This window comes from Elephantulus edwardii, unplaced genomic scaffold, assembly GCF_000299155.1.
Source record: "Elephantulus edwardii isolate Elephantulus edwardi_28Jun2011 unplaced genomic scaffold, EleEdw1.0 scaffold00114, whole genome shotgun sequence".
NCBI lineage: Eukaryota > Metazoa > Chordata > Mammalia > Macroscelidea > Macroscelididae > Elephantulus > Elephantulus edwardii.
In genome coordinates, this window is record NW_006399864.1 from 3551196 (window position 1) to 3577166 (window position 25971).

General features: G+C 37.7%; 1 protein-coding gene across 1 annotated transcript in view; it reads left to right on the forward strand.

Annotated features, from left to right (window-relative positions):
* Positions 1 to 25971, forward strand: part of PKHD1L1 (polycystic kidney and hepatic disease 1 (autosomal recessive)-like 1) — a 184076-nt gene that overhangs the window by 31528 nt on the left and 126577 nt on the right. The window contains exons 10-21 of the mRNA XM_006892350.1: positions 383 to 453; positions 1779 to 1889; positions 4782 to 4871; positions 6966 to 7234; positions 11674 to 11765; positions 13577 to 13736; positions 14316 to 14451; positions 15412 to 15555; positions 16040 to 16194; positions 17572 to 17685; positions 18729 to 18878; positions 21612 to 21736. Of these exons, the coding sequence (XP_006892412.1) occupies positions 383 to 453; positions 1779 to 1889; positions 4782 to 4871; positions 6966 to 7234; positions 11674 to 11765; positions 13577 to 13736; positions 14316 to 14451; positions 15412 to 15555; positions 16040 to 16194; positions 17572 to 17685; positions 18729 to 18878; positions 21612 to 21736 (1617 nt within the window). The remainder of the gene's footprint in view (positions 1 to 382; positions 454 to 1778; positions 1890 to 4781; positions 4872 to 6965; positions 7235 to 11673; positions 11766 to 13576; positions 13737 to 14315; positions 14452 to 15411; positions 15556 to 16039; positions 16195 to 17571; positions 17686 to 18728; positions 18879 to 21611; positions 21737 to 25971) is intronic.

Sequence of the window (25971 nt, forward strand, 5' to 3'; positions counted from 1 at the left end):
ACATTGGTAGCAGCAACCAAATCTCTGATGGCTCTCATGGGGTTGGTTCAAACTGTGCCCCTGTGTAGGAGAGAACAAGACTAGACAGTCCACTTAGGGCCAAGGTGGACAGCTTCGCACACTAGGACAATTCTGTGACTATCCTACAAGAACGATGTGAGGTGGATTTGACTCAGTGGCAATGGGTTTGGTTATAGATTGGTAACAGAAAATCACAGTATAAATCAGTTTATCTTTTCAAAAGTTCCAGGCTGTTCCTTTGCAAATCACCAATATGATTACTTGTAGTGAAATGTAAGATAAATATTTTTTGCTAAAATGTAAAGATTACTTTTGAAGAAGAAATTTTCACTTTTCTTCCCCTCCCCCCTTAAATTAACAGGAGTTTTCCCCAGAAAACCACATATTTTGTTTCTTCTCTCAATAAAATTTCAATGTTTCAAACATATGCAGGTATGTGGCCAATTATCTCTAGGGTATGTATGTGTGTGTTTAAGAAACAGAGATAAATGTACAATTCTTTTAATTACACCTAAGACAATAGTAATTATAAGATATACTCTTAAGAAACGTGAGTACGAAACTAGGACCGTTGAAACTCTACTCCTCGTGTAAAGCTGATAGAGAAATGAACTTAACACACTAAGAAAGACAGCAAGAAGATTTGGTTGTTTCAGTGCTGTGTGTGAGGGATCTCTGGTGGCTTGATGCCAAAGAGTTGAGCTGTCAATCAAAAGGCACACAGTTCGAATCCACCAGCTGCTCTGCAGGAGAAAGATAAGCAATCTCCTCTGATGTGAATAACTTCCTCAGAAAACCTGCTGGAAGGTCAGCTATGAGTCAGCTGAGGGGAGGGGGGTAAAAAATTTAAACTGTAAACCAGCACTCTCCAGATTTGAGCACTGAATTTATGCTCTTGGGGTGATCCAAAAGAATCTTCAACCATATTAAATATAATTTAATTTCAAGAGATCTCAGGTTGATATATTCCCAAGAAAGTGTTAGAAGCAATCACAAATCCTCTAGGAATATTTGTACTTCATTTGAAGGTCAAGATATATTCTAATTTCAAAAAAATAATAAAATGTAAATTAACCTTAAACTGTTAGATGTGAGAAATCTTGACATTTTCTAGAAACATATTAAATGAGAGAATTCATATTTAAGAATATTTATACAGACACATTCATAAATATGAAACCTCCGGAAGCTCTATGAACTTTTATAAATATCAATAGTTATAGAAAGGTTTCAGGCCTTTTGTTCATAGGGTCACTTTGAGTCATGTTCGACTCAAAGGCAATCAACAACAACAGACTCTTGTATACGAAATCATGAGAACTCCAATCATAGTTACTGTATTGCTACAATACATTACTAAGAGATAAACAGAAATCTAACTATAGGTAAGATGTTGGTCCATCAATGCAATATGCATTCTTCAAAAACAGATGGAAGAAGATAATCCTTTCTATTTCCCTCTTCCCATTTGAATTCAATCATATATGTAGGCCATGTGTTTCTTCTTCTCAGTGTCACTGTCTATTTACTATCAATCACAACTATGAAATAGGGATCTTGTGAAAGCGTTCATTGCGTTAGAGACAAAACTATGAACCCTAATTTATCCACTCAGCGCTTTGTTAGATGCATTGTTCTAGGGTCTAGGTAATTTGGAGATATAAGGTGTATTTTTGTGGCGTTTCTGTTATTAAATTGAGCATTTGTGTTTTTATGTAATGTTTATGGTATTTCATTTAATATGTTTCTGCCCCCAGAGGTCACTATGATTTCACCTTCACAAGGAAGCGTGCAAGGCGGCACCACGCTAACGATCAGTGGGCGGTTCTTTGATCAAACCGACTTTCCAGTCAGAGTCTTAGTAGGAGGTATTTTTTTAAATGATTTTTAATTAATTACTTTATAAGAACACATTTCGGCTTTTCTTTAGCAATTTGTATAAGCGATAATAGTTCTTAAAAAAATTAAAAATTTACAGTAGCGTCGTCACTTAAGCCTTTTAATTGTGAGAATTAATGATGATCTAGCATTATGCGAAATTTTTCCAAAATTTTATTTTTTATTTATTTTAATGAGCGTTTTCAGAGATTTTGGATTTACATTCATTCATTCATTCATTGTTGCATTTTTCTCCCTGTGCACCTCTCCCTCCCCCACCCCCCAGTTTTCTCTTCTCTTTGAAAAGTAAAAGAAAAATTCTGTCCTTGGTATACAGTCCTCCCCCTCCCACCCCGAGTACACTCCACTATGCTGCCTTCATTCTGGACTCAAAGCTTGTTACTTCCTTCAAAAAACTTTTTTTTTTTAACAGAGCCACTCCTTGCAGTCTTATGTGACTGTGACTGGGCCTTGAAGACTTGTGAAGTGTGGAAATGGCTGTCCACAAATTCTCCAGTACAGTATATTGAAAAATCTAGAAATGTCCTTCTTGAAAGTTTATAATTGTCAATCATCAGCTAGCCATGGGGAAGTTTGAAACAGAATTCTGGAAAAATCTCATATACTTTGCCTCTTCTATATATCAGCAATTACTAGTAGTATTTGGCTTTTGGAAGAGCATTAATTAATTAATGTTCTGCAACTACGTAATGGGAGATGCATCATTTTGGAGAGGACTCATTTTGATGTATATAGTCTTGTTGTTAAGTTTTTAATCTTATGAAATATACTATTTTTGACTTGATATTATGGGACATAAAATAATTTTTAGTTTATGCATTTTATATTCTCAAAACATGCTTATTTTTAATACAATATAATGGATATGCAAAGATAGCACTTTATTCATTGACATATTTCATTGCCAGTAATGTGCCAATTAGATTGACCATTATTAATATTCAGTGTTGTTGTTAATGGCATTGAGTCAAGTACAACTTGTAGCCACCCTGTGATCAACAAATCAGAACTCTATCCTCTCCTGGGTCATTCTCATCATTTCTAATACACTTGAGCCCATTGCTGAAGTCACTGTACCACTCTGTCTCTTTGAGGATCTTCCCCTTCTTTGCTGACTCTCCACCTTCCCAATCAAGATGGCCTGTTCTAAGGAACAGCCCCTTCTAACAACATGCACAAAGCATTTGAGAAAAAGCTTTGTCATCCTTGCCTCTAAAGGAACACTCTGGCTGCATTTCTTCCAGGGCATATCTGTTCTGTCAGCAGTTCATGGGATATCTAGTATTCTTCTCCAATACCACAACTCAAAGTCGTCAATTCTTCTTCTGTCATCCTTAGTCATTTCCAATTCTCAGATGTATAGCAGGAAGGATCATAGCCTGAATCAGGTTCACCTGAGTCCTCAAGCTGACATCATTGCTCCTCAAGAATTTGGAGAGGTCCTGATAACAGTTTACTAGTGATTTCATGACTGCTTGTACCAAAACTGTTGATTATGGATCCAAATAAGATGAAATTGTTGACAATTTCAATCTTTTCTCTATCTATTATCATGCTGATCAGTTCAGTAGTGAGAAGACTTTTGTCTTTTTGATGTTGAGACACAATCCTTATTGGAGACTGTAGTCATTGATCCTCTGCAGTAAGCATTTCAAGTCTTCCTCACTTTCAGCAAGCAAGGTTGAGTCATCTGCATAACTCAGGCTGTTGATAGTTCTTCCTCTGATCCTGATGCCACATTCTTCTCCACTGAATTCAGCTTCTTGAATGATTTGCTCAGCATACAGATTGAATAGGAATGAAGAAAGGATACATTTGCGATGCAGAGTTTTCCTGATTTTAAAGCATGCATTATGCCCCTGCTCTGTTTGGATAGCTGATCTCAGTATAGCTTTTTAGGGAGCTCTTGTGGCCTAGTGGCAAGAAGCTGCGTTGCAATCCCGAAAGCACACAGTTTAAGACCATGGGCTGCTCCATGGGAGAAGGAAGGACAGTCTCCTCCCTTGTGATTAACTGCCTCTAAAAGCCCACTGGAAGGCCAGCCATGGGTCAGTTCTGACTCTATCGTACAGAACAACAACAACAACAACAACAACAACAACAGTATTCCCCTGTTCCATTTAAACAACAGTTTCGTGATCTGGTATAGATTTTTCATGAGCACAATTAGTGCTCTGAGATTCCCACTCTTCTCAATGTCAGTCATTGCTTGTTAATGATCCACAAGTCAAATGCCTTTGAGTAGTCGATAAAACACAAATAAACATTCTGGTATTCTCTGCTTTCAGCCAGGATCTGACATCAGTAATGATATCCCTGGTGCCTCTGCCTCTTTTAAACCCAGCTTGAACTTATTCTTTCTCGCTTTTAATACACTTCTGTTTTTATTTTATTTCACCTGTAAGAAAACCACTTAAAAGTTATCAGGCTTTTTGTTTTCATTTGAATGACTTGGATTAAATCACCATTTTTCATACTCAGCAGAACTGGGAAATTTTAAATTCTGTGGATTTAGATTGAAATTATTTAAAGAGTGAAATATCAGGCTTGATTTTGGACCCCAGGGAGGAAAGGTTTTCCACTAATATAGTTTTATCACTTCTTTCTATTTCATCTCCAGAAATTGTAAAATTTCATACATGTGATACTGTGCCAGGAAAATATTGCCTTGTAGAAGTATGAGGATTAGTGAGTTATAGGCTTTAACAGAGAGAATGAAATGGAAAGAATGATCCTCCACATCAGGGCACCTCTTGCTGTGCACCTCTGGTTTCATTGACAGAAGTCTTTCAAGACAGCTTGATGTGGTTTACATTATGAAGCATTAGTTGTTAACAGTTTTCCATCTTTTCTCTTTATAGGTCATGCCTGTGATATACTAAATGTCACAGAAAACAGTATATATTGCAAGACACCACCCAGACCTCATCTTCTCAGGAATATATATCCAGGTATGTTCTAAGAGAGAGAGTTGTTGTTGTTGTTATGTGCCGTCAAGTCAAGGATGACCCATAGCGACCCTATGAACAACAGATCTGAGCCTGTCCTAGCCTGTGCCATCTTCACACTTCTCAATATACTAAAGCCCACAGTGGCAGCCATTGTGTCAGTCCACCTAATTGAAGGTTTTCCTCTCCTTCGCCAACACTCTACCTTTCCAAGCATCATGTCCCTCTCCAAGAAATAGCCATTCCTTGTATCATGCCCAAAGTACGTGAAGTGAAGCTTTACAATCTTTGCCTCCAAAGGTCAGTCTGGCTACACTTTCTCCAAGACCTATCTGTTTGTTCTTTTGGCAGTCCATAGGATGCTCAGCACTCTTGTGGGGAGATCTCACCATTCTTTCATCTAAGGGGCACTGTCACTGTGCTTCTCCTCAGGCAGATTTGTTTGTTCTTTTGACAGCTTCTAACACCACAGCTCAAAGGTATTAATTCTTCTTCTGTCATCCTTCTTCTGTCAAGAGAGAGCAGTCATTTTATATTTAAATAAAAATATTACTGACAATAACATTAATTTTTAAATATTGGAAAAGATATATTTGTATTATACATAATTATATGTTGTTGTTAAGTGCCATCAAGTTGTAGACAATTTACAGCAACCATATTAATGAAAGACCTGAACACTTGTATAACTTTCATTGTTTCATAGAGTTTCCAAAGGCAAGCTTCTTCAGAAGTAGATGCCACTCCTGTTCCCAAGCTTGTTTTAATCGGGAAGCTCCACCAAACACTGTCCGCCATGGGTAACCATTATCACATTTGACACATCATCAGTGTCACAGTGTTTAGCATCACAGCAAACATGAGTTACCTCTGTATAGCAAGTGGACAGACCAATGCTATACCACTTAGAAGAATGTTTGACCATAAAAAATTAAAATATGACTAACAAGAGCATTAATTTTTAAATGTTAGGAAATATATATTGTATTATATATAATCATATAAATATTTATATATAATATTTATTTACAGCTGAGCCAAGAATAAATCCTTAGACACCACGATAAAAACATCCTGCCTCTATTGATAGAATATATTGGTACCTGTATTAGAACGAAATGATTGTTAATAAATATTTGTATTTGTATTTAGGGGGATTATAAAAATGTGTTTTGCTGCTTTAAGAAAAATGGGAAAGGTTAAGTCCCTTACTTGTTTGAAATAATTTAGGAATGAACACAAGGGATACAGGAATCCTGGAAAAGACAAGAGGCCAAGAAGAGGAAGAGTTGACTCCTTTATGGCCAGAAAAAATTCTAATCACAAAGTGTACACTGACCGAAGTAGATAAAATGTTAATGAAAATATTGTTCCTTTGATTATGTCCCAGAAAGAGTGAAAATCATTGTGCAGAGAGAATAACAGAAAAAAATATCAGAAGGAAAACTGCTGGCAGAAATTGGAATGTCAACAATGGGTGCTTTTTGATTAATTGTAAGCCATTAACTGGTTAACTTTTGTTAGAATAATCAAGCCATCTCTCTCTTAGGCCCTCTGATTGCTGTTAACTGTAACTGACTCAGAGTTGGCCCTCCGTTGCGTTTCTGAGGCTGGGAACCACATGTGAGGAGATGGCCCATCTTCCTCTTGAGTTACAGTTGGACTCGAATCACAGTGTAACTGCTTACGGACTATGCCAGCAGAACTCCCTCATCAAGATGTGTTCTTGTTATGGAGGCAGTTAATTCTACCAGAGGAAATGACACATCTTTCCTCCTGGAGCAGCTGCAAGATTTAAAGCATGTGTTTTTTAGCTGGAAGCACAATTCCTACCACTAGGCCCTCAGAGCTCCCTAAATGCAGACATGGGTTTTATAATCAAATGGTCTGAAACTTGACATTTTGAGCAACTGCAGTTGTTGTTCATTAGAGCTTTGCCATTCTGTTCTCTACAGGTACTCAGGAAAGTATGTGAAATTGCTTTCTTTACACACATTTTATCAACATATAAAAATCTATAACCACAGTACTTATAGAAGACCACTGACACCATGTGGTAATTCTGATTAAAAGAGTTTTGTATTTTGCTGTGTTTAGGTGGAAGAGGCCTCAAGCTAGAGGTGTGGAATAATAGCCGGCCGCTGCACCTTGAGGAGATTCTTGAATACAGTGAAAGGACGCCAGGATACATGGGTGCCAGTTGGGTGGACTCAGCCTCCTATACGTGGCCTGTTGAACAGGACACGTTTGTGGCACGCCTTAGTGGGTTTCTGGTGCCTCCGGATTCTGATGTCTATCGGTTCTACATCAGAGGTGATGACCGTTATGCTGTTTATTTGAGCCAGAGCGACATTCCAGATGATAAGGTAAGGATGCCAGAGACAATTAATTGATATTACAAAATTACAATATTTTTGCAAGTGTATCTCATTTGTTCTAAACCATAGTCGTGAACTTATTTATGAAAATTGATCTGATGCAGTCTTACGTGATGTCGAGTTAATGTGTTAAATATTTTAACATATACCGGAAGAACTATAAAATTTTCATGGAAACTCAGCGCCTAAATTAAAATGCTTTTTCATATAGAATTGTTTATGGTGCTTCCGTGGCATAGTCAATAGAGTTGTGCTGGTAACCCAACGCCAGTGTCCCTCTGGGGTTTGAATCTATCAATGACTCCAAGAAAGAAAGATGAACAATCTCGTCCCCTTAAGTTTACCGCCTTCAAAAACCTGCTGGAGTGGCAATTATGACTGATTCCCAATTTGACAACAATGAGAGAGAGAGAGACAGATAAAGAAAAGAGATACATATTTCCTTTAAAATGAATATTTGTCTTTATCATAAAATATGTTACTATAATAGCTGGAAGTTAGAGTGATTCATGGGCAGTTTTTATGTAAATTTAACTGAGTATTATTTAATTACATTTGTTTATTCAGTTTCCATAATCTCTCTTCTGATCAGTTTTTAACTTGTTTTCAAATTTTTTAATGATGTCAAATAAAATGCCATTGAACAACTGCTGTTTATTTTGTTTCTGTATTTAAAATTATTTTCTTAGGACAACTTCACTAATATGAAACCATTTTGAGTTATGTGACAGGATTGTTCCCCAAATTGCACATGTTTAAATTGCTACATATAAAATATAATATCATATATGTCATAACTATATTAATATTATAATATGTACTGAAGATTATCCAAAAACGACTGGAACAGTACATCAGCAGAGAACTGCCAGAAGTCCAGGCTGGGTTTAGAAGGGGTCGTGGTACTAGGGATATTGTAGCTGATGTTAGATGGATCTTAGCTGAAAGCAGAGAATACCAGAAGAATGTCTATCTGTGTTTCATTGTGCAAAGGCATTTGACTGCGTGGGTCATAACAAACTGTGGCTGACTCTGAGAAGAATGGGAATCCCAGAACATTTAATTGTGCTAATGTGAAACCTATACTTGGACCAAGAGGCAGTCGTCAGAACAGAGCAGGGCAACACTGCATGGTTCAAAATTGGGAAGGGTGTACGTCAGGGGTGTGTCCTGTCTCCATACCTTTTCAACCTGTATGCAGAGCAGATTATCCGAGAGGCGGGGCTCTATGAGGAGAAATGTGGCATCAGGATTGGTGGACGATCTATCAACAATCTGCGTTATGCAGATGACACAACCTTGCTCACTGAAGCTGAGGAGGACCTCATGCACTTAGTGCAGAAGGTCAAGGACTGCAGCCTTCAATATGGACTGAGGCTTAATGTCAAGAAGACAAAGATTCTCACCACTGGACCAATCGGTAGCATCAGGATGGATGGCGAAGAGATTGAGATTGTTCACAGCTTCAGTTTGCTCGGCTCCACGGTCAACACTCTTGGCACCAGTGGCCAGGAAATCAAAAAACGTATTGCGATGGGAAAGTCTGCGGTTAGGGACCTCTCCAAAATACTCAAGAGCAACAGTGTCTCTCTGGAGACTAAGGTCCGCCTGATACAGGCCATGGTTTTTGCAATCAATTGTTATGCATCAGAGAGTTGGACAATGACTAGGGAGGATAGAAGGAGAATTGACGCCTTTGAGCTGTGGTGCTGGAGAAGAGTATTGAATGGACCATGGACTGCCAAGAAAACAAACAGATTCATCGTAGAGAGGATTAAACCAGGCTGCTCCTTGGAGGCAAGGATTCTGGGGCTTCATCTGACATACTTTGGACATGTTGTAAGGAGAGACAGGTCTTTAGAGAGGGACATCATGCTGGGTAGAGTAGAGGGACAGCGCAGGAGGGGAAGACCCTCTATGAGCTGGATTGATTCAATGACTGGGGTACTCGGGATGGGTGTGTCAGAGGCAATGAGATTGGCACAGGATAGAGCACGGTTTAGGGCTGTAGTACATAAGGTCGCTATGAGTCGCAAACAACTCGATGGCACATAACAACAAACAACAACAACAACAATACAATAAAAATACTTATGCAAAAGCTGTACTTGGACCAGGCGACAGTTATCAGGACAGAGCAAGTAAACACTATATGGTTCAAAATTGGGAAAAGTGTACACCAGGGATGTGTCCTATCTCCTCCATACCTTTTCAATCTATATGCAGAGCAGGTTATCCAGGAGGCTGGGCTCTATGAGGAGAAATGTGGCATCAAGATTTGAGGAAGACTCATCAACACTCTGTATTATGCAGAAGACACAACCCTGCTTGCTGAAACTGAGGAGGACCTGAAGCGCTTGCTGCAGAAGGTCAAGGACTACAGCCTTCAATGTAGATTGAAGCTCAACATTAAAAAAACAAAGATTCTCACCACTGGGCCGATTGGCAGCTTCATGATAGATGGGGAAGAGATCGAGATTGTTCACAGCTTCAGTTTGCTTGGTTCCAAAATTGACACTCCTACTGGCAGCCAGAATACTAAATGATGAATTGCATTGGGAAAGTCTGCTGTCAGAGACATCTCCAAAGTACTGAAGAGCAAATATGTCAGTCTGGAGACCAAGGTGCACCTAATCCAGGCCGTAGTCTTTGCAATTACTAGCTCTACATCAGAAAGCTGGACAATGACTAGGGTTGATAGGAGAATTGATGCCTTTGAGCTGTGGTGCTGGAGAAGAGTATTGAATATACCAAGGACTGCAAGGAGAACAAACAGGTTCATCCTAGAGAGGGTGAGACCAGGCTGCTCCTTGGAGGCAAGGATTCTGAAGCTTTGTCTGACATATTTTCGACACGTTGAAAAAAGGGACCAGTGCTTGGAGAGGGGCGTCATGCTTGGGAGGGTGGAGGGACAGCACAGGAGAGGAAGATCCTCAATGAGATGGATTGTCAGTGACTCGGGTAATGGGGGTAGATTTGTAAAAGACAATAAGATTGGCACAGGACAGAGCAGGATTTAGGGCTGTTGAATATAGGGTCTCTATGAATTGTAGTTGGAAGCAGGAGTGGCATCCACTTGCTAAACAACATTCCTCAAATCTCTATGAACTTTGATAAATTACGTTAGTTATAGAAAGGCTTCAGCCCTTTTCTTCATAGGTTCACTGAGTCATGCTTGACTCCACAGCAACCAAAAACAACAACAATGAGTTGTAAGCTTCTCAACAGCACATCACAACAACAATAATAAAAGAGAAGTATCATGGCCTAGTGGTAAGGAGTTGCACTGGCAACTCAAAGGTAGGTGGTTTGAAGGTAGATGGGAGAAAGTTGGACAGTCTCCTCTCATATGATTAACTGCCTCTGAAAACCCACTGGTCTGTTATGGATTGGTTCCAACTTGACTGCACACACCACTACCATCACCAACAGTGTATTAATTCTACTTTTATCATAGTTTGTTAACATGATTACTCTAACGATGGTGTAGTTGTTCCTAAGAAAAAGCCCACAGTCCTTTCATTCCAGTATGCTGACTTACCTGCTAAAACAATTCTCATCTATGTCCTTCAGACTACATTTACCTTATTCAATTTAATTTCATTTAAATCAATTTCTCAGTATTATTTCAGAATAAATGTTTTCTTTACCAATAACAAACTTCTGTTTTATTTTTTAAAAAAAACAAAAAGTTGATGAGTGTGTGTGTGAAGGAAATGGAAAAGATCAGGTGTGAAAAACAATATATTTGAACTCTGTAAATAAACAAGTATAAAAAAAAAACCCCAACAAACAAACAAACAACGCACCCAAAAAAGCTTATTGCTGTGGAGTTGGTTCCAACTCATGGAGGATCCCTATGTTACTGAAAAGAATTGTTCTACGAGATTTTCTTGACTGTGATCTTTACACAAGTAGATTTCTAATCAATCTTGTAGTATGTCATGAAGTGGATTCAAACTTCCAGCCTTTGGGTTAGTAGTAAACACAGACCATTTACTCCATCCAGGGATCTTTCCTTTGAAATCTTTACAGGTTACAGTTCTACCTGTGGATAAATCATATTTTAGAGTTAATTAAGGATAGAAGGAAAGACCTGAGCATTGGAAATTGTTTTTAAAAAAAGTCCATTTCATTTATATGAAACACAGTGACTCTAACAGGGGCCAGAAATCATGAGGATGGTACAAGATAGAAAAAAGACTTTGATTGCTCTTCCCAGGTCACTGTGAATCGTAGTTAGCTCAATGACACCTAAAAACAACATGTCATTATTTCATCATGAACTACAGATCCTAGAATAAAACTATGGAAGAGTTTCCAATTTTTCTATTCACAGAAGTACTAACAAATAACAAGCAATACATGATATTCATAATGGTGATATTTCAAACACGTGTCACTAAGTACTCTCTCTCTTAAATCAGGTGAGCATTGCTTATCATTCTGGAAATGCCAACAGTTATTTCTCCAATCCAACACAAAGGTCAGATGAGATTCATCTTCAGAAAGAAAAAAAGTATGTTTTTCTTCTTTTTCTTGGAATTATTGTGCAATTTTTAACTTGTTTGTTTTTTATTGTTGGAAGTAATATTAGCCCATGGCTTAATATAGAATTGTTTATTGCCTAAAATTTCATTATATAAATTTCCCAGAATACTGACATTTAGCTAATCAGGGTGGAATTAAATCTAAGTTACCTTTGTTGCAATAGTTATAATTGGGTAAGATTTATTTAATCCTTTACTATAACCTTTTCTTTTCTTCCTCCCTCCTTCCCTCCTTCCTTCTTTCCTTCCTTCCTTCCTCCCTCCTTCCCTTTCTCCTTCCCTTCCTTCCTTCCTTCCTTCCTTCCTTCCTTCCTTCCTTCCTTCCAACTCATGGTTTCTGTGATGCTGAACACTGTGACACTGATGTGTCAAATGCAGTAATGGTTACCCATGGTGGACAGTATTTGGTGGAGCTCCCTGATTAAAACAAGCTCGGAAGCAGGAGTGGCATCATAGCTTGCCTCCAGAAACTCTATGAACTGGGATAAACGTTGAAAGCTATACAAGTGTTCAGTTCTTTTGTTCTTAGAGTCACTATGAGTCATCACTATGACTCCATGGCACTGAAAAACAACAACAACAACTGTTTTATTTGGATCTTTTAGACAAGCCAGTCAATAATTTCTCATGTTCCTAAGCCTTAGTTTTTAAAAATACTTGTAGAGAAAAATCACAAAACCACATGAACTGGTGCTAGTGCCACTTGCAATACATATATGTTATTTGCTGATTTATTCCAGACTGTGTCAGGTATTAGAAATTTAATAAAATAGATATTAGAGTGTACTTTCTGACATTAAGCACATTACTTAGTACTAAAAGAAGTTCTGAAAGAAAAGGAGAATGCCATCTAAATAGCAGATAATCTGTTTTTCAAGGGTTATTCAGATTCTCTTGAAAACAAGAGGGTAGATGACATGATATACTAAAAAATCTAGCACACATGAGGAACATCAAAGATGCCTTGAGATAATATTCCATTTAATACATTATTATTTAGCTTTTTCTGGTAACAAATCACCCCAAGCTTTAGTGACTGTGGAACCATGTGAGAATCTGTTTACAACTCCCAGTTGGGCTCTCCAAAAACATGAGCAATGAGGACATTGATGGAGGTTTGGACAGGACAGCAAGAGCTTTGCACACACTTGTAGGTGGTGAGTGAGCAACTTATACTGGGTGAATAGGAAATCTCAAGAGTCAGGAATTCCAAGCACAATGTCTGACTCTTATCCAGCTTGTAGAAAGTTAGTGTTGAGCTAATAAAAAAGGATTTCCTGAGGCGATGCTTCATTGTTCAATACAAGCGGAGGCAAAATGGAAAGAAAGTGATGTTAGGACCTGTAAGTCTTGACACATGGACCTTCTCAGATACAAAATACAAGAGTCAGTCAACCTGTCACTTTCTTTTACACATTAAATAATTTTCTTTTGCATAGCCTCTAAATAGTTTGCCAGTGAATTAATATAATAATTTCCAGTTATACTATTTTATTTTAAGCTTCCTGAGGGTAGCAGTAATTTATTTTGTAAGTATTTACTGACTAACCTTCATAACTGGTCATGAATGAGAAGAACTACTGATGGAGACATTGTACAGATTTTGTTTTTTATTATTAGCAAACTCTTGTGAAGTCTTCAATATCCAAAGGCAAAGGTACTAAAATGTGAATCGTGGAACAAGCCTATTTAAAAATATAGTATTGACATTTTATTCATTGAGAAAACTGTATGACAAATGTTCTGAAAAATTATATCCATTAGTCACTTTCATTTCCAGGTACTACATTGAAATCTTGCTTCAGGAGTACAGACTAAGTGCTTTTGTTGACGTTGGGCTGTACCAGGCTGGGAATGTCTACACTGAACAACAAACAGGAGATGCAGTAAATGAAGAACAAGTTATTAAATTCCAGTCAGCAATCATTCAGGAAGTACAGGTATGTTATGGTTCTGACTATCCACTTTACTGAGAACAAATGTCTAACTCTAACTAGTAGTTTCATTATGTAAGATGCTCTTTTGAGGGGAAAGCAGTCATGAGAAATTATGAAATTGTTTATGGATTGAAATATCTATTGTGAACTATGAAATTGTTTATGGATTGAAATATCCATTGTGAACTATGAAATTATGAAAAAATTATTTATGGATTGAAATATCAATTGTGAATTATGAAATTGCTTATGGATTGAACTATCTGTGAACTGTAATGTGCTAATGAGATGTTTATGTGCTAAAGGACAGGTCTGTCCTATAAGGGTGAACCAGGTTGCTCCTTGAAGACAGGGTTTCAAAACCACATCTCACTTACTTTGGGACTGAGTCATAGTCAACTAAGAACATAACAACAGTGGAGTCGTTACTTAGTGGAATTTAAGCTTTAGAGTAGTGTAAGCATTATTTTTAATTTGCAGTAAAATAAGACCATAAAGAGGTATTAGTGAAATTATGATGCTCTTAAGGGTTTCGTGTTATTTTTTACATGATAAAATGTTTTTTAAAAAATTAAAAAACAGGTTGTAACATTGGAAAACTGGGAAACAACTCAAGCAGCCAATGAAGTTCAGAAGATCACTGTAACCAGCCCTTGTGTAGAAGCTGGTTCGTGCTCCCGTTACAAGTACAAATTAACCTATAACATGGAAGAAACTGGTAAGTTACAAGTAAGAGAGCTTTTATTCCTCCCCATATGTAGATGTCATTGTGAACAAAAGCATTTAGTCAGATGCTACTGTCTGAGAAATAGAGTTTTTACAGGAAAAAGAGTAATAAAAGAAGAAGAAAGATGTTTGCTACTTATCAGACTGGAACAGAAAATGGCATCAATATAAACAGCTCTCTGATTTATATCATCTTTTTCCCCCTATAAGGATCATAAGAAATATGTCTAAATGTTCATTCAATTTTATGTATTTTGTGGCTCACAAGAATGAAATAGTAGGTAAATTCATAATTATGGAAGGGTTAATATTTCCTTGTTGTTGTTGTTGATTGCCTTCAAGTCAAGCAGAGCTCATAGCAAACCTATGAACAAAAGGTCTGAAGTCTTTCTATAACTATCGACATTTATCAAAGTTCATAGAGTGTCTGGAGGCATGTTGTTTAGGAACTGGATGCCACTCCTGAGTATTTAAAAATGCATAATGAGACAAATTCATCCATTAATAAACAATATCTTAGTTCTGTATAACAAATCATGGAATTTTAATTTTTTTCTTTTAATCAGTAAATATTGATTCTTGATAAATATTAACTCTTTGTTTCATTACTATAAGACTATTAGAACAATAAAATAAGATTCCTCTCCTCAAAAAGATTACAAACTACATTACCAGTATTATTAAACCTCAATGCATTTCACAACTTAATTTCATTACTTATATAACTTAAATTATGGATATTTAAAAATTCAAATACATTGATCACAACAATATTATTAAGGAAAAGGATGATGGAGAGGTGTATAGAGGCTCTAGATAATAAAGGTAACTACTGTCTATGCAATCTAGCATTATTAGTAACATAAGATGTTAACAAAAAATATTCCATAATAAGACATCACTGTAGACTGACAGTCTGGAAAAGTTTCAACTTTTTAAAATTCCTTCCAAGTTTTGCTTCCTGCTGATGCTTCTGACTTCATGCTGCAAGCAGCCATAAATGACCTGTGGTCCATAAAACCCGATACAGTTCAAGTAATAAGGACCCAAACCTCTGAGAGCTATGTCTACATCATAACCTTTATGTCAGCTAGAGGTAAGCATATATTTTGTTTTACACTTCTACAACGTTTACTCTGGTTTTGTTGTGTACTGTCGAGTTGGAGCTGCCTCATAGCTGACCCTCTGCAGAGTTTTCAGTGACAATTAGTCTCATGGGAAGAGATTGCCCACCCTGCTCCCGCTGAGCAGCTGATGGCCTCGAACCCATGCGCCTTTGGGATTGCAGTGCTACTTCTTGCCGGTAGGCTACCAGTGCTCCCTAACCAAAATGTATAGCCTGTGTGACAGCATTGGAAGAGAAGAAAGTCTTACAAAATGAAAAAGATTTGGATTCATACTCTTGGTCACTTTTTCAAGTAATAGGAATGAAAGAATTTTTTCTATAGTAACTTATATTTAAATTGTCCTTCTAAATCTTCTTAAATTCCAGCTAAGACCAATCTTACTAAAGCTGAATGTCTATTGTAGAAATATAGATACTTGGTTCATTAACGTTTAATAATTCTGTTTCATTACAGGAGATTTTGATCTATTTGGATATGAAATACTTGAAGGAAATATCACACTGGATATTTCAGAACAAGTCAAAGGAAAACCCAACTTGGAGACTTTCACACTGAGTTGGGATGGGATTTCTTCTAAGCCTCTTACCCCAAGGTCATCGGAAGCTGAAGTAGGTCCTGGGAAGGTTCCTACCACACGTTTTTTCCTGTGTACTCCACAGCTTTCATGGGCCACTTGGAGAGAGAGAGGGACGAAAAACATTTCTTTAAAAGACCTTTATAAGTTATGGACCATAATTTGCTTGTAATTTAAGTTTTTTAATGGAAAGAGGGCTCGGAAGGACTCAAACACGATAACCCCTTCTAGATGACTGCTCTTGAAGTCCTTCCTCTTCTCTGATACAAAGGCCCTCCTTTCACCTCGATATTGTTCATTCAAAATTGTATGTGTTACCTGTGAAAGAAAAACCAAGAATTCCTAAAGAAAGACCATATAGTATAGGCCTAACCTGAATGCATTGGCTAGTTCAAGTCACTTATTAAAGGTTCCTAACTGTTAAATGTCACCCTTATATAAATGTTACTTTAAAGAGTAATAACATGCTCTGCTACCTGTCATGGTGGTTTAAAGCTAACAGTGTGTGAAGAAGGGAGGAAAGATTTCAAAGACAGAGAAGAAAGGAGCGTGTGAACATTTGGACTAATAGCATCTAATGAATTTTACGAAACATTTGGGCTAACAGCGTCTAATGAATCTTATGATTTATCAGAGATAAATGATTTATCACATCTAGTCTGTAGCAGTTGACCATAGGAAAAAATATTTTATTGTATATTACTGAATTTTGAAAACTATTTAATGCATTAAAGTTAATACTTGTTTGATGCTTAAAGAATATATGTTGTCTAAAGTCTGTAAGTTAAACCATTGGTAATAACTATGCTTCTCTAGAGAAATATATATGGAAGTTATAGCAGATATCACAGAAGTCTACTAATTCCTTTATAAATTGGAATTACTTGTCATTTATTTATTACATAGTAATAAATGTAGACTTACAATGTTTGTAAGAAACATCACATTCTACATCAGAATTCATAGGGTTTATTTGTTAGTGTTTTATTTTTAAAAGTTAATTGGGAAAACTCTGTATCTTCAGTCTGTTTAATTTGGTGTTAATTAATTTATATTTGCCTCACTGCTTGCTCTAACAAAGCTAGTAAACAAATTTGCTTACCTTATGTAGTAACCAAGGAAACCCAGATAGCTAATTAGCTGGACGGGCCATTGTTTTATTCTCCTATTCATGAGATGAACATAATTTAGAGGTGACTTCATGGCAACTAACAACAACAACATGTCATTCTGAAATATATTTTAGAAGTCACTTGACACTAAATTTATCACGTATCAACTTATTTGGTCAACAACTTTATAATTATGAATAAAATACAGGGATTGTCTTCTGAAAATGTTCTACAAGAGCTTGTTTGCAGAATCAGTGTTAGAATTACTAGTGTTCTAATACCTTTTCTTGTTCATTCAGTTTCAGGTAGCAGTGGAAGAAATGGTTAGCGCCAAATGCCCACAGCAAATTGCACATCTTGAGGAAGGATTTGCTGTGAAATACTTCAAAGATTATGAAACTGACTTTAACCTGGTATGAAATGTTTGCTGAACTGAGAAAATTATCTCTTAAGAATTCATATAAATGGCTGGAATTTTGTGATTTCTTTATTGTACTAGTAATAATTCCAAGTCAAATTGCAAAATCACTTTGGTATATGTGTTTTGGTAAGGTCTACACTATCATCTTATCTTATAAAATGAGTCATTCCTGAAAGCAGTATTCCTACCATATTGATGAATTTTCTTGCCTCTGGCGATATAGTTAGTGGGGAGTGGGGCTGCCCAGCTAAAGATCATGTCACCATTTAATTTAATATTTGACATCTGTTTTCTCATTTGGGAAACTTCTATTCATGTTTAAAGATGATTTATCACTTTCTCTGAGCTATCTTTCTCAATACTTTTATGAGAATTAGGTGTTTCAGCTTTGAAATTAGAATAGTAGGTTTTTCTGTCCGAGATAGGTAAGCCTATCCCTCTGTATAAAGATAGCTTTCTTCACTCTTTGAACATTATGTTTAGACCAAATAAAAAGTATATATAGACAAAATAAAGACCTAGTGCACAGTAAATACCAAATAAACATTTATGGAAGGAATGAGCAAATGACTGTAACAGAGTTTGTATGATAAGGAGGAAGATATGCATGGCCCAGTGCTGTCAAGTTGGCTCTGATTCATAGTAACCAGTTAGGACAGACTGGAGCTACCCCACAGGCTTCTGAAGACAATGGTCTCTACAGATGCAGACGACCTCATCTTCCTCCTGCAGAACAACTTGTGGGTTTGAACCACTGCCCTTGTTATCAGGAGTGCGCTTGACCAATGCGCCATACAGACGCCATTAAGAAAAGAGAAAGGATTTAGGAAATAGCCAACTACACGTACAGGGGATAACAGGATTATAGATCCAGGGTAAATGTTTTAGAATTTCAGAGATGAGAGAGCATTTCAATCTAAATAGTGGGGGAAGCAATGGGATCTGAGCTGACCCTTTAAGAACTTGGGTAGGATGTTGAAGAATAAAGCAGGACAATAAATCATGTTTTCACTTGAAATGTTATTGTTTCTGCAGGAACATATTAATAGAGGGCAGAAGACAGCTGAGACTGATGCTTACTGTGGTCGTTACTCCCTGAAAAACCCAGCTGTTCTCTTTGATTCAGCAGATGTTAAACCAAACAGATTTCCATATGGAGACATTTCATTATTCCCTTATAATCAGGTAAGCGCAACAAAATGATATGCTAATTGAATCTGGGAAAAACCTTGGTAATAAAATGTCATGAATTTTAAGACAAGGAAAAGTATTTGTTATGTAAAATCACATCATGTAGGACTCACAGTGCAGGTCACATTTTTGGTGATTCTTATTGTCTTTGTGGTGAATCTTTAAAAAAATAAACTATAAATGCAGGCCCATTTATCTTGTCTTCTGCTTTATCTCATAATCTCAAACTAACATGCACATAAGCTTAACTCTAAGCTGATGAAAGGATAAGACTTCCTCCTTTTATCTCGGCTTGTCTTTACTGTTTGCTGTCGGTTGGAACTGATCCTGTGGTTGACCCTCCAGCAGGTTTTCAGAGGCATGTAAAGGAAAAGATCCCTTGTTCATGAACAAGCATTTTTTCTTTATTAAGAAATAAAAAGAGATAGCCATTACAGTGTCGTGTGTGTAACCACTCAGGGAAAAATGAAAGAAAACAATGCAGGAGCCTTTCATTATGAAGTGCTCAGTCAAGGCTTGGCTAACTGAAAGCTTGTCAGGGCAGTTGGGACTTCAGACTGCTCTGCAGGACAAAGACGAGGCAATCTGCTTCCTTAAAGACTTTTGTTAAGTCCATCAAGTCAGCTCCTAATGAGCTTACCGCAGAGAAGCTGTGCTGCAATCCCAAAGGTATGTAGTTCGAATCTATCAGATACTCTGTGGAGGAAGGATGGACAATCTTCTTCCCTGCAACTTATAAGCTAGCTGAAGGGTCAGCTATAGGCCAGTTCTTCTTGATGGTCCACAACAACAACAACAACATGTGCAACTGAACAAAACCTTGCCCCATCCTGAGCCCTCCTCATGATATTTCCTGGTTTTGTAGTCACTGTGTCAATCCATTTTATTTAGGGTCTTCCTCTCCCTTTCTGACCCTCTGCTTCTCCAAGCATGATAACCTTTACCAAGGGCTGGTCTCTCCTGAAAACATGTCCAGAGTATATATGAGGCAAAGTGTTACTCTCTTTACTTGGAAGGAGCATTCTCGTTGCACATCTACCAAGATGGATGTATTTGTTCTTTGAATCTCCTTAAAGAGTAATCTGCTTGAAGATTGCTAGGTGCCACTGAGTCAAGTATGACTCATAACAATCTTATGAACAACATATCTAAACCCTGTCCTATCCTGTGCCATCTTCACAGTATCTGACACTCTCATGCCCATTGCTGCAGCCATCGTACCAATCTGCCTGGTTGAGGATCTTCTTCTCTGCTGACCCTCTGCCTTTCCAAGCATGATGTCTCTCTCCAAGGGATAACCTCTCCTAGCAACATGCCCAAAGTATGTGAGATGAAGCTTTCTCATTTTTGCCTCCAAGGATCACTTCTGCTGCACCTTCTCCAAGATATATTTGTTTGTTCTTTTGGTAGTCCATGGGATGTTCAGTGCTCTTCTCCAATACCAAAGTACAAAGGCATCAATTCATCTTCTGTTTGTCCTTATCTGTTTTCTATCTCTCAGATGCTTAACAAGTGATTGAAAAGACCACAGCCTGAATCAGGCTCAGTGTTTAACCTTCTGTATCAAGTACTTTAAGTTCTTCTCATGTTCAGTGAATAAGAGTGCACCATCTGCATAACAAAGGTTCTTGATGAGTCTTCCTACACTGTAAAATAGTGGTATTTAAATACCAACTACTAGGCTGCAACTCTGACATACTTTGGGAGTATTGCAAGGAAGGACTAGTCCTTAGAGAAGGACATATTTAGAAGGGTGGAGGCTGGCTCAAGATAGAGTAGGGTTTAGAGCTGTTCGAAGAGACTCAACAGCATGTAACAACAACAACAACACATTGCCTTGGAGTTGATTCTGTGTCATAGAAAGCCTATAGGATAAAGTCAAGATTTCCAAAGCTGTAATCCTTAAGCCTTTAATAAACATTGCATCAATGTCAGGAAAACAAAAATCCTTGCCACTGGGCAGATAGGCAACATCATGATAGATGGAGCATAGATGGAGGAGACTGTTAGTGACTTCAGCTTGGATCTCCACAGCACACTTGGTACCTGCAGTAAGGAGATCAGGCGATGTAGTGCATTGTTGCTAGCAGAGGTTATTTCTTGAAGAGGGACATCATGCTTGCAGATGTGGAGGGGTGGCAAGGGAGAGGAAGACCCTCAACCAGATGTATTGACACAGTGACTGAAGTAATGGGCTTGAGCGAGTCAGAGTGTGTGAGGATGGCACAAGATAGAGCAAGGTTATTCATAGGGTTGGTGTGAATTGTACTGGACTCAGTAGCAGCTAAAAAGAACAACAACCATGTTACAGTGGGTTCATCTCTGATGAGTAAATGGTCAATCATATGCAAATTCAAACTAACCTACTAGAAGGTTTACCTCACCTCTGTATTCATGTGAAATGGACTTTTACATTAACTGAACAATTTGGTAAAACTGGGTTTAATGAATACATCACTCCTCAAGGAATGAATGATTCTCATTTTTCTAGGAAAAAATGTATAAGAAAACAATAAAGGATTAGTTATTAATTATAAAGTCACTTCAAGTCCACTTCCCTTTTGAGAAAATCTTATACAGGTCATCTTTTACATGATAACTGGCTGAAATCAGTCGTTCTGGTAAATTTTATGTGGTTAGTAAATACTTATTGAATTAATTTGTTTTCAAACAATGCAATGTGGAGATGCGATTCCTGATTTTCTTTTGTGCATATTTCTTATGTAGTTATGCTTAGCATACAAAGGATTCCTGGCAAATCATATTGGTCTCAAATTCCATTACCAAGACAACAACAAGAACACTAGAAGCACAGATGTACAACTCTCCTTTAACTTTGCCTCTGGAAGCAAGTAAGTTACATTGGGAATTTGATAACTTCAGCTGCACTTCATTTGAAAGCTAAGAACATAAAAGAAAGCCATTGAATATGTTTAAAATATAATACATGTGGATCTGACAACAATTTCCCTTTCCTCAACATAAACTTTCTAATCAGAATAGTTGTACCAATATGAAATCCATATTTCTTATCATTATCACCATTGACCATGTAAGGGTCAAAATAATGGTAAGGTTTAACATTTAACTTCTATTGTTAATTTTTTTTAAATTTATTGTTAATTTCAATGAAAATTTACAGAGACTTTGGATTTCCATTCAATCATTGTTGCACTTTTCTCCCCTCCTAACCCTCCCCCCTAGTACACTACCCTCTTGGAAAAGGAAAATTCTTTCATTGTTTTACAAACCCTCCTCCAGGTCCACTCCACTATGCAGCCTTCACTCTGGACTCATGTCATGACAAAAATACCTACTCATATATCCCTTTTAAACAGTTTTCTCCCTCATCTATTTCAATGCACTGTACTAGGGAAGACAGAAGGAGAATTGACGCCTTTGAGCTGTGGTGCTGGAGAAGAATATTGACTGTATCATGGACTGCCAAGAAAACAAACAGATTCATCCTGAAGAGGGTTAAACCAGGCTACTCCTTGGAGGCAAGGATTCTGGGGCTTCATCTGGCATACTTTTGGACATGTTGCAAGGAGAGACAGATCTTTGGAGAGGGACATCATGCTGGGTAGAGTAGAGGGACAGCTCAGGAGGGGAAGAACCTCTATGAGGTGGATTGATTCAGTGACTCGGGCAATCGGGATGGGTGTGTCAGAGGCAATGTGATTGGCACAGGATAGAGCAGGGTTTAGGGTTGTTGTACATAGGGTCTCTATGAGTCGCAAACGACTCGATGGCACATAACAACAACAACAACAACGTACATTATTGAACCCATCTTTCTCAGTCTCCCCCCAATCCTGATATCAGTTCTGTTTTACAACAGTGGCACCATTCAGTATTTGCCCTTTAGTGACTGAGATATTTCACTCAACATAATGTCCTCCAGGGTCACCATTTTGAATAACATTGCATGAGTTCCTTGTTTTTCAATGCAGCATAGTATTCCATTGTGTGAATATACCACAGCTCCTCTATCTATTCGTTTGTTGATGAGAACTTAGGTTGTTTCCAACTCCTTGCTATTGTGAACAAAGCCACAATAAACATGGGTGTGCATATATCTGCTTGGATGTCAGTTATGGTCTCTTTGGGGTATAGTTCCAGTAGTGGAATTGCTGGGTCAAATGCTATTTCTATTTGCAACTTTTTGAGAAAGTGCCATACTGCCTTCCACAGTGGTTACACCATTCTACACTCCCACCAACAGTGAATAAGGGTTCCAGTTTCTCCACAACCTCACCAGCATTTGTTGCTTGCTATTCTGTTAAATTTTGCTATTCTTACTGGGGTGAGATGATATCTCATGGTTGTTTTGATTTGCATCTCTCTTAGAGCTAGGGATTTTGAGCATTTCTTCATGTGCTTGTTGGCCATCTGAATGTCTTCTTCTTTGAAGTGTCTGTTCATATCCTGTGCCCATTTTTCTATTGGATTATTTACCTTTATCTTGTTGTGGTGCCTATTGTTAAATTTAAGGAACTCTGGTGGCATAGTGTGCTACCTATTATGCTGCTGACCAAAACTTTCAAATTCACCCACTATTCCATAAGAGAAAGATGGGTAGTCTCCTCTAAACATTTACGTCCTTAGAAACCCAGGAGAGGATTTCTGTGAATCAGTATTGACTCACAGCACTGGGCTAGTTTTGGAGGATGATGTTAAATTCAATATTTTCTTAGTTACTGAAGCAAGGTAGAGACTTGGTTGTCACTATTGCTGTTGTTTTTGTTGCTGTTCAGTTGACAACTCATAGTGACTCTGAACAACAAATCAAAATCGCCCCCAACCCCATGCTGTCTTCAGATTTTCAACGTACTTGAGCCCTTGTTATTGTTACTGTGTCAGGCCATCTCGTTGAGGGTCTTTCTCTTGCTGGTCCTCTAACTTTCCCAGAATGATGTCTTTTCCCAGGGATTGACCCTTTCTGACAACATGATCAAGGTATGTGAGATGAATTTTCACCATCCTTGCCTCTAAAGTTACACTTCCTCCAAGACTAATTTGCTTGTTCTTTTGGAAGCCCATGGTATTCTATCAGCACGATGCAAAGGTATCAATTCTTCTTCAGTCTTCATTAGTCATTGTCTGAATTTCATTACTACTGACTAGATTTGAATTGTCAAATGAAAGTGCTTGCTACATATTAATGGGGAAACTAAAGTATTTCATTAATCTATCAAAAGTGAGAAAGAAAAGATATTTTGAAATTATACTTACTTTGCCAAAATTAAACTCATAGAAATTCAAATAGAAAGATAAAGGGAGAAACTGAATGAGTCTAAAGAAAGCTATTTAATGACCATAATTAGTATGCCTCAAGGCCCGATTTACTTCTGTATAATTATGTTTTGGTTCTTATTAATTATTATATCTCCTGAAATTTATATCATGCTCAGCTCTACACTTTCATAAGGGCTCCACACACAAAAATAATTTTAAAGTAAGGAAATGATGAAGAAATACACATATACATAAACACACACAACTCTCCACTTTCACAAAATATTTTTTCAAAATTATTAAAGATATGCTTATTCCCCGAAAACCTGTTGTCATTGAGTCTATTCTGAATCATAGCAAGCCGTTAGGGCACCGTAAAACTGTTTCATCAGCTGGAGTCTTTACAGATGCAGACAGTCACACCTTTCTCCCATGGAGTGGCTGCGGCGTTAGTACTGGCAATCGGTTCACTGTGTCACCAGGACTCCTTTTACAGTCCTGTCTGAAAACTACATACCCACTTCTATCAAGAAGATTCCACGTCACAGCAGCCTTTTAGCACAGAGTTCAGTGTGACATGGGGTTTCCAAGACTGTAAATCTTTGCAGACTCAGCTGCCTCTTTTCATCCCATGGAGCAGCTGGTGGATTCAAACTACCTATGATTGAGGTTACTCGTCAAGTGTTTTAACCACTACACTGTCAGAGCTCCTTTTAAAGTCATGTATATTGAGATGTAATTTTATGAAAAGCAATATTTCTTTTTTTATAGCACAGTTTAACATGTTGATACATGTATCTAACCCTGTAACCATGGCTCTAATAAAAAGTATGTAACATTTACTAGAGGCAGACACCCTCAACAAAGTGGGTCGACACAGTGACTGTAACTACAAGCTCAAGTATATTAGAGGTGATGCGGATGGCACAGCACAGGGCCAGGTTCAGGTCTGTTGTTCATAGGGTCGCTGTGAGTCGTGCTTGACTTGAGAGCACCTAACAAGAAAACAACGTATATCATTTTAGAATATAAAATGTGCCTTTAGAAGTAATCATGCATTGGTCTTTTCCTCTCATCCCAGGAGTGGGAATCCATTGTAAGAACACCTTTCTCTCCTTCCTGCTTCCTTTCTTTCTGTTAGTGTCTTTGCTACCAAAATGGGCCTCGAAACGTCTGAGAACCATAACAGGGTGTTCTTTGCTTACATAAAATTCTTTTTCATTTCTGGCTAAAAAAAAACCATAAAAGGTAATTTTGAACCATTGTACAGTCTCTGTAGGGAGCCCTGGTGGCCTACTGGGTAAGGAGTCGCACTGCCAAACCAAAGGCAAGCTGTTCAAATCCAGTAACTACTCCATGGGAAAATGCTGTGGATTCTCCTATGCCATTAACAGCCTCTGCTATGAGTTGGTTCCAACTTGAGGACAGTGTTTGCATTGTGTCTGATTTCTGCAACTTGAAAATATTACAATTTTCCCCCTGTCGTAGCCACATTGATATCTCTTCTACTTTACATAGATTTTTATGACTTGCATGTCCTTTCTTGTTGTATCCTATGGAGTGAATTCTGACTCATAGCAACCTTATATAACAGGTTAGAACTTCCTCGTAGGATTTCCTACAGTCATAAAAGTAACATGAGCATATCACCCTTCTGCTTCCAAGCCACTAGTGGATTTAAACCACCAATTTGAAGTGGTATTAAGTGCTTAACCCTCATACCACCAGGACTTTAGTGTGTTTTGAAGGTTTAAGGTTTTACTTGTGTTGTGATATTTGGAGGACCATCTTCTGTTCTTATCATAAACATTGAATGCATCAGGGTTGTTTTCTTTCTCCATACCTGTGC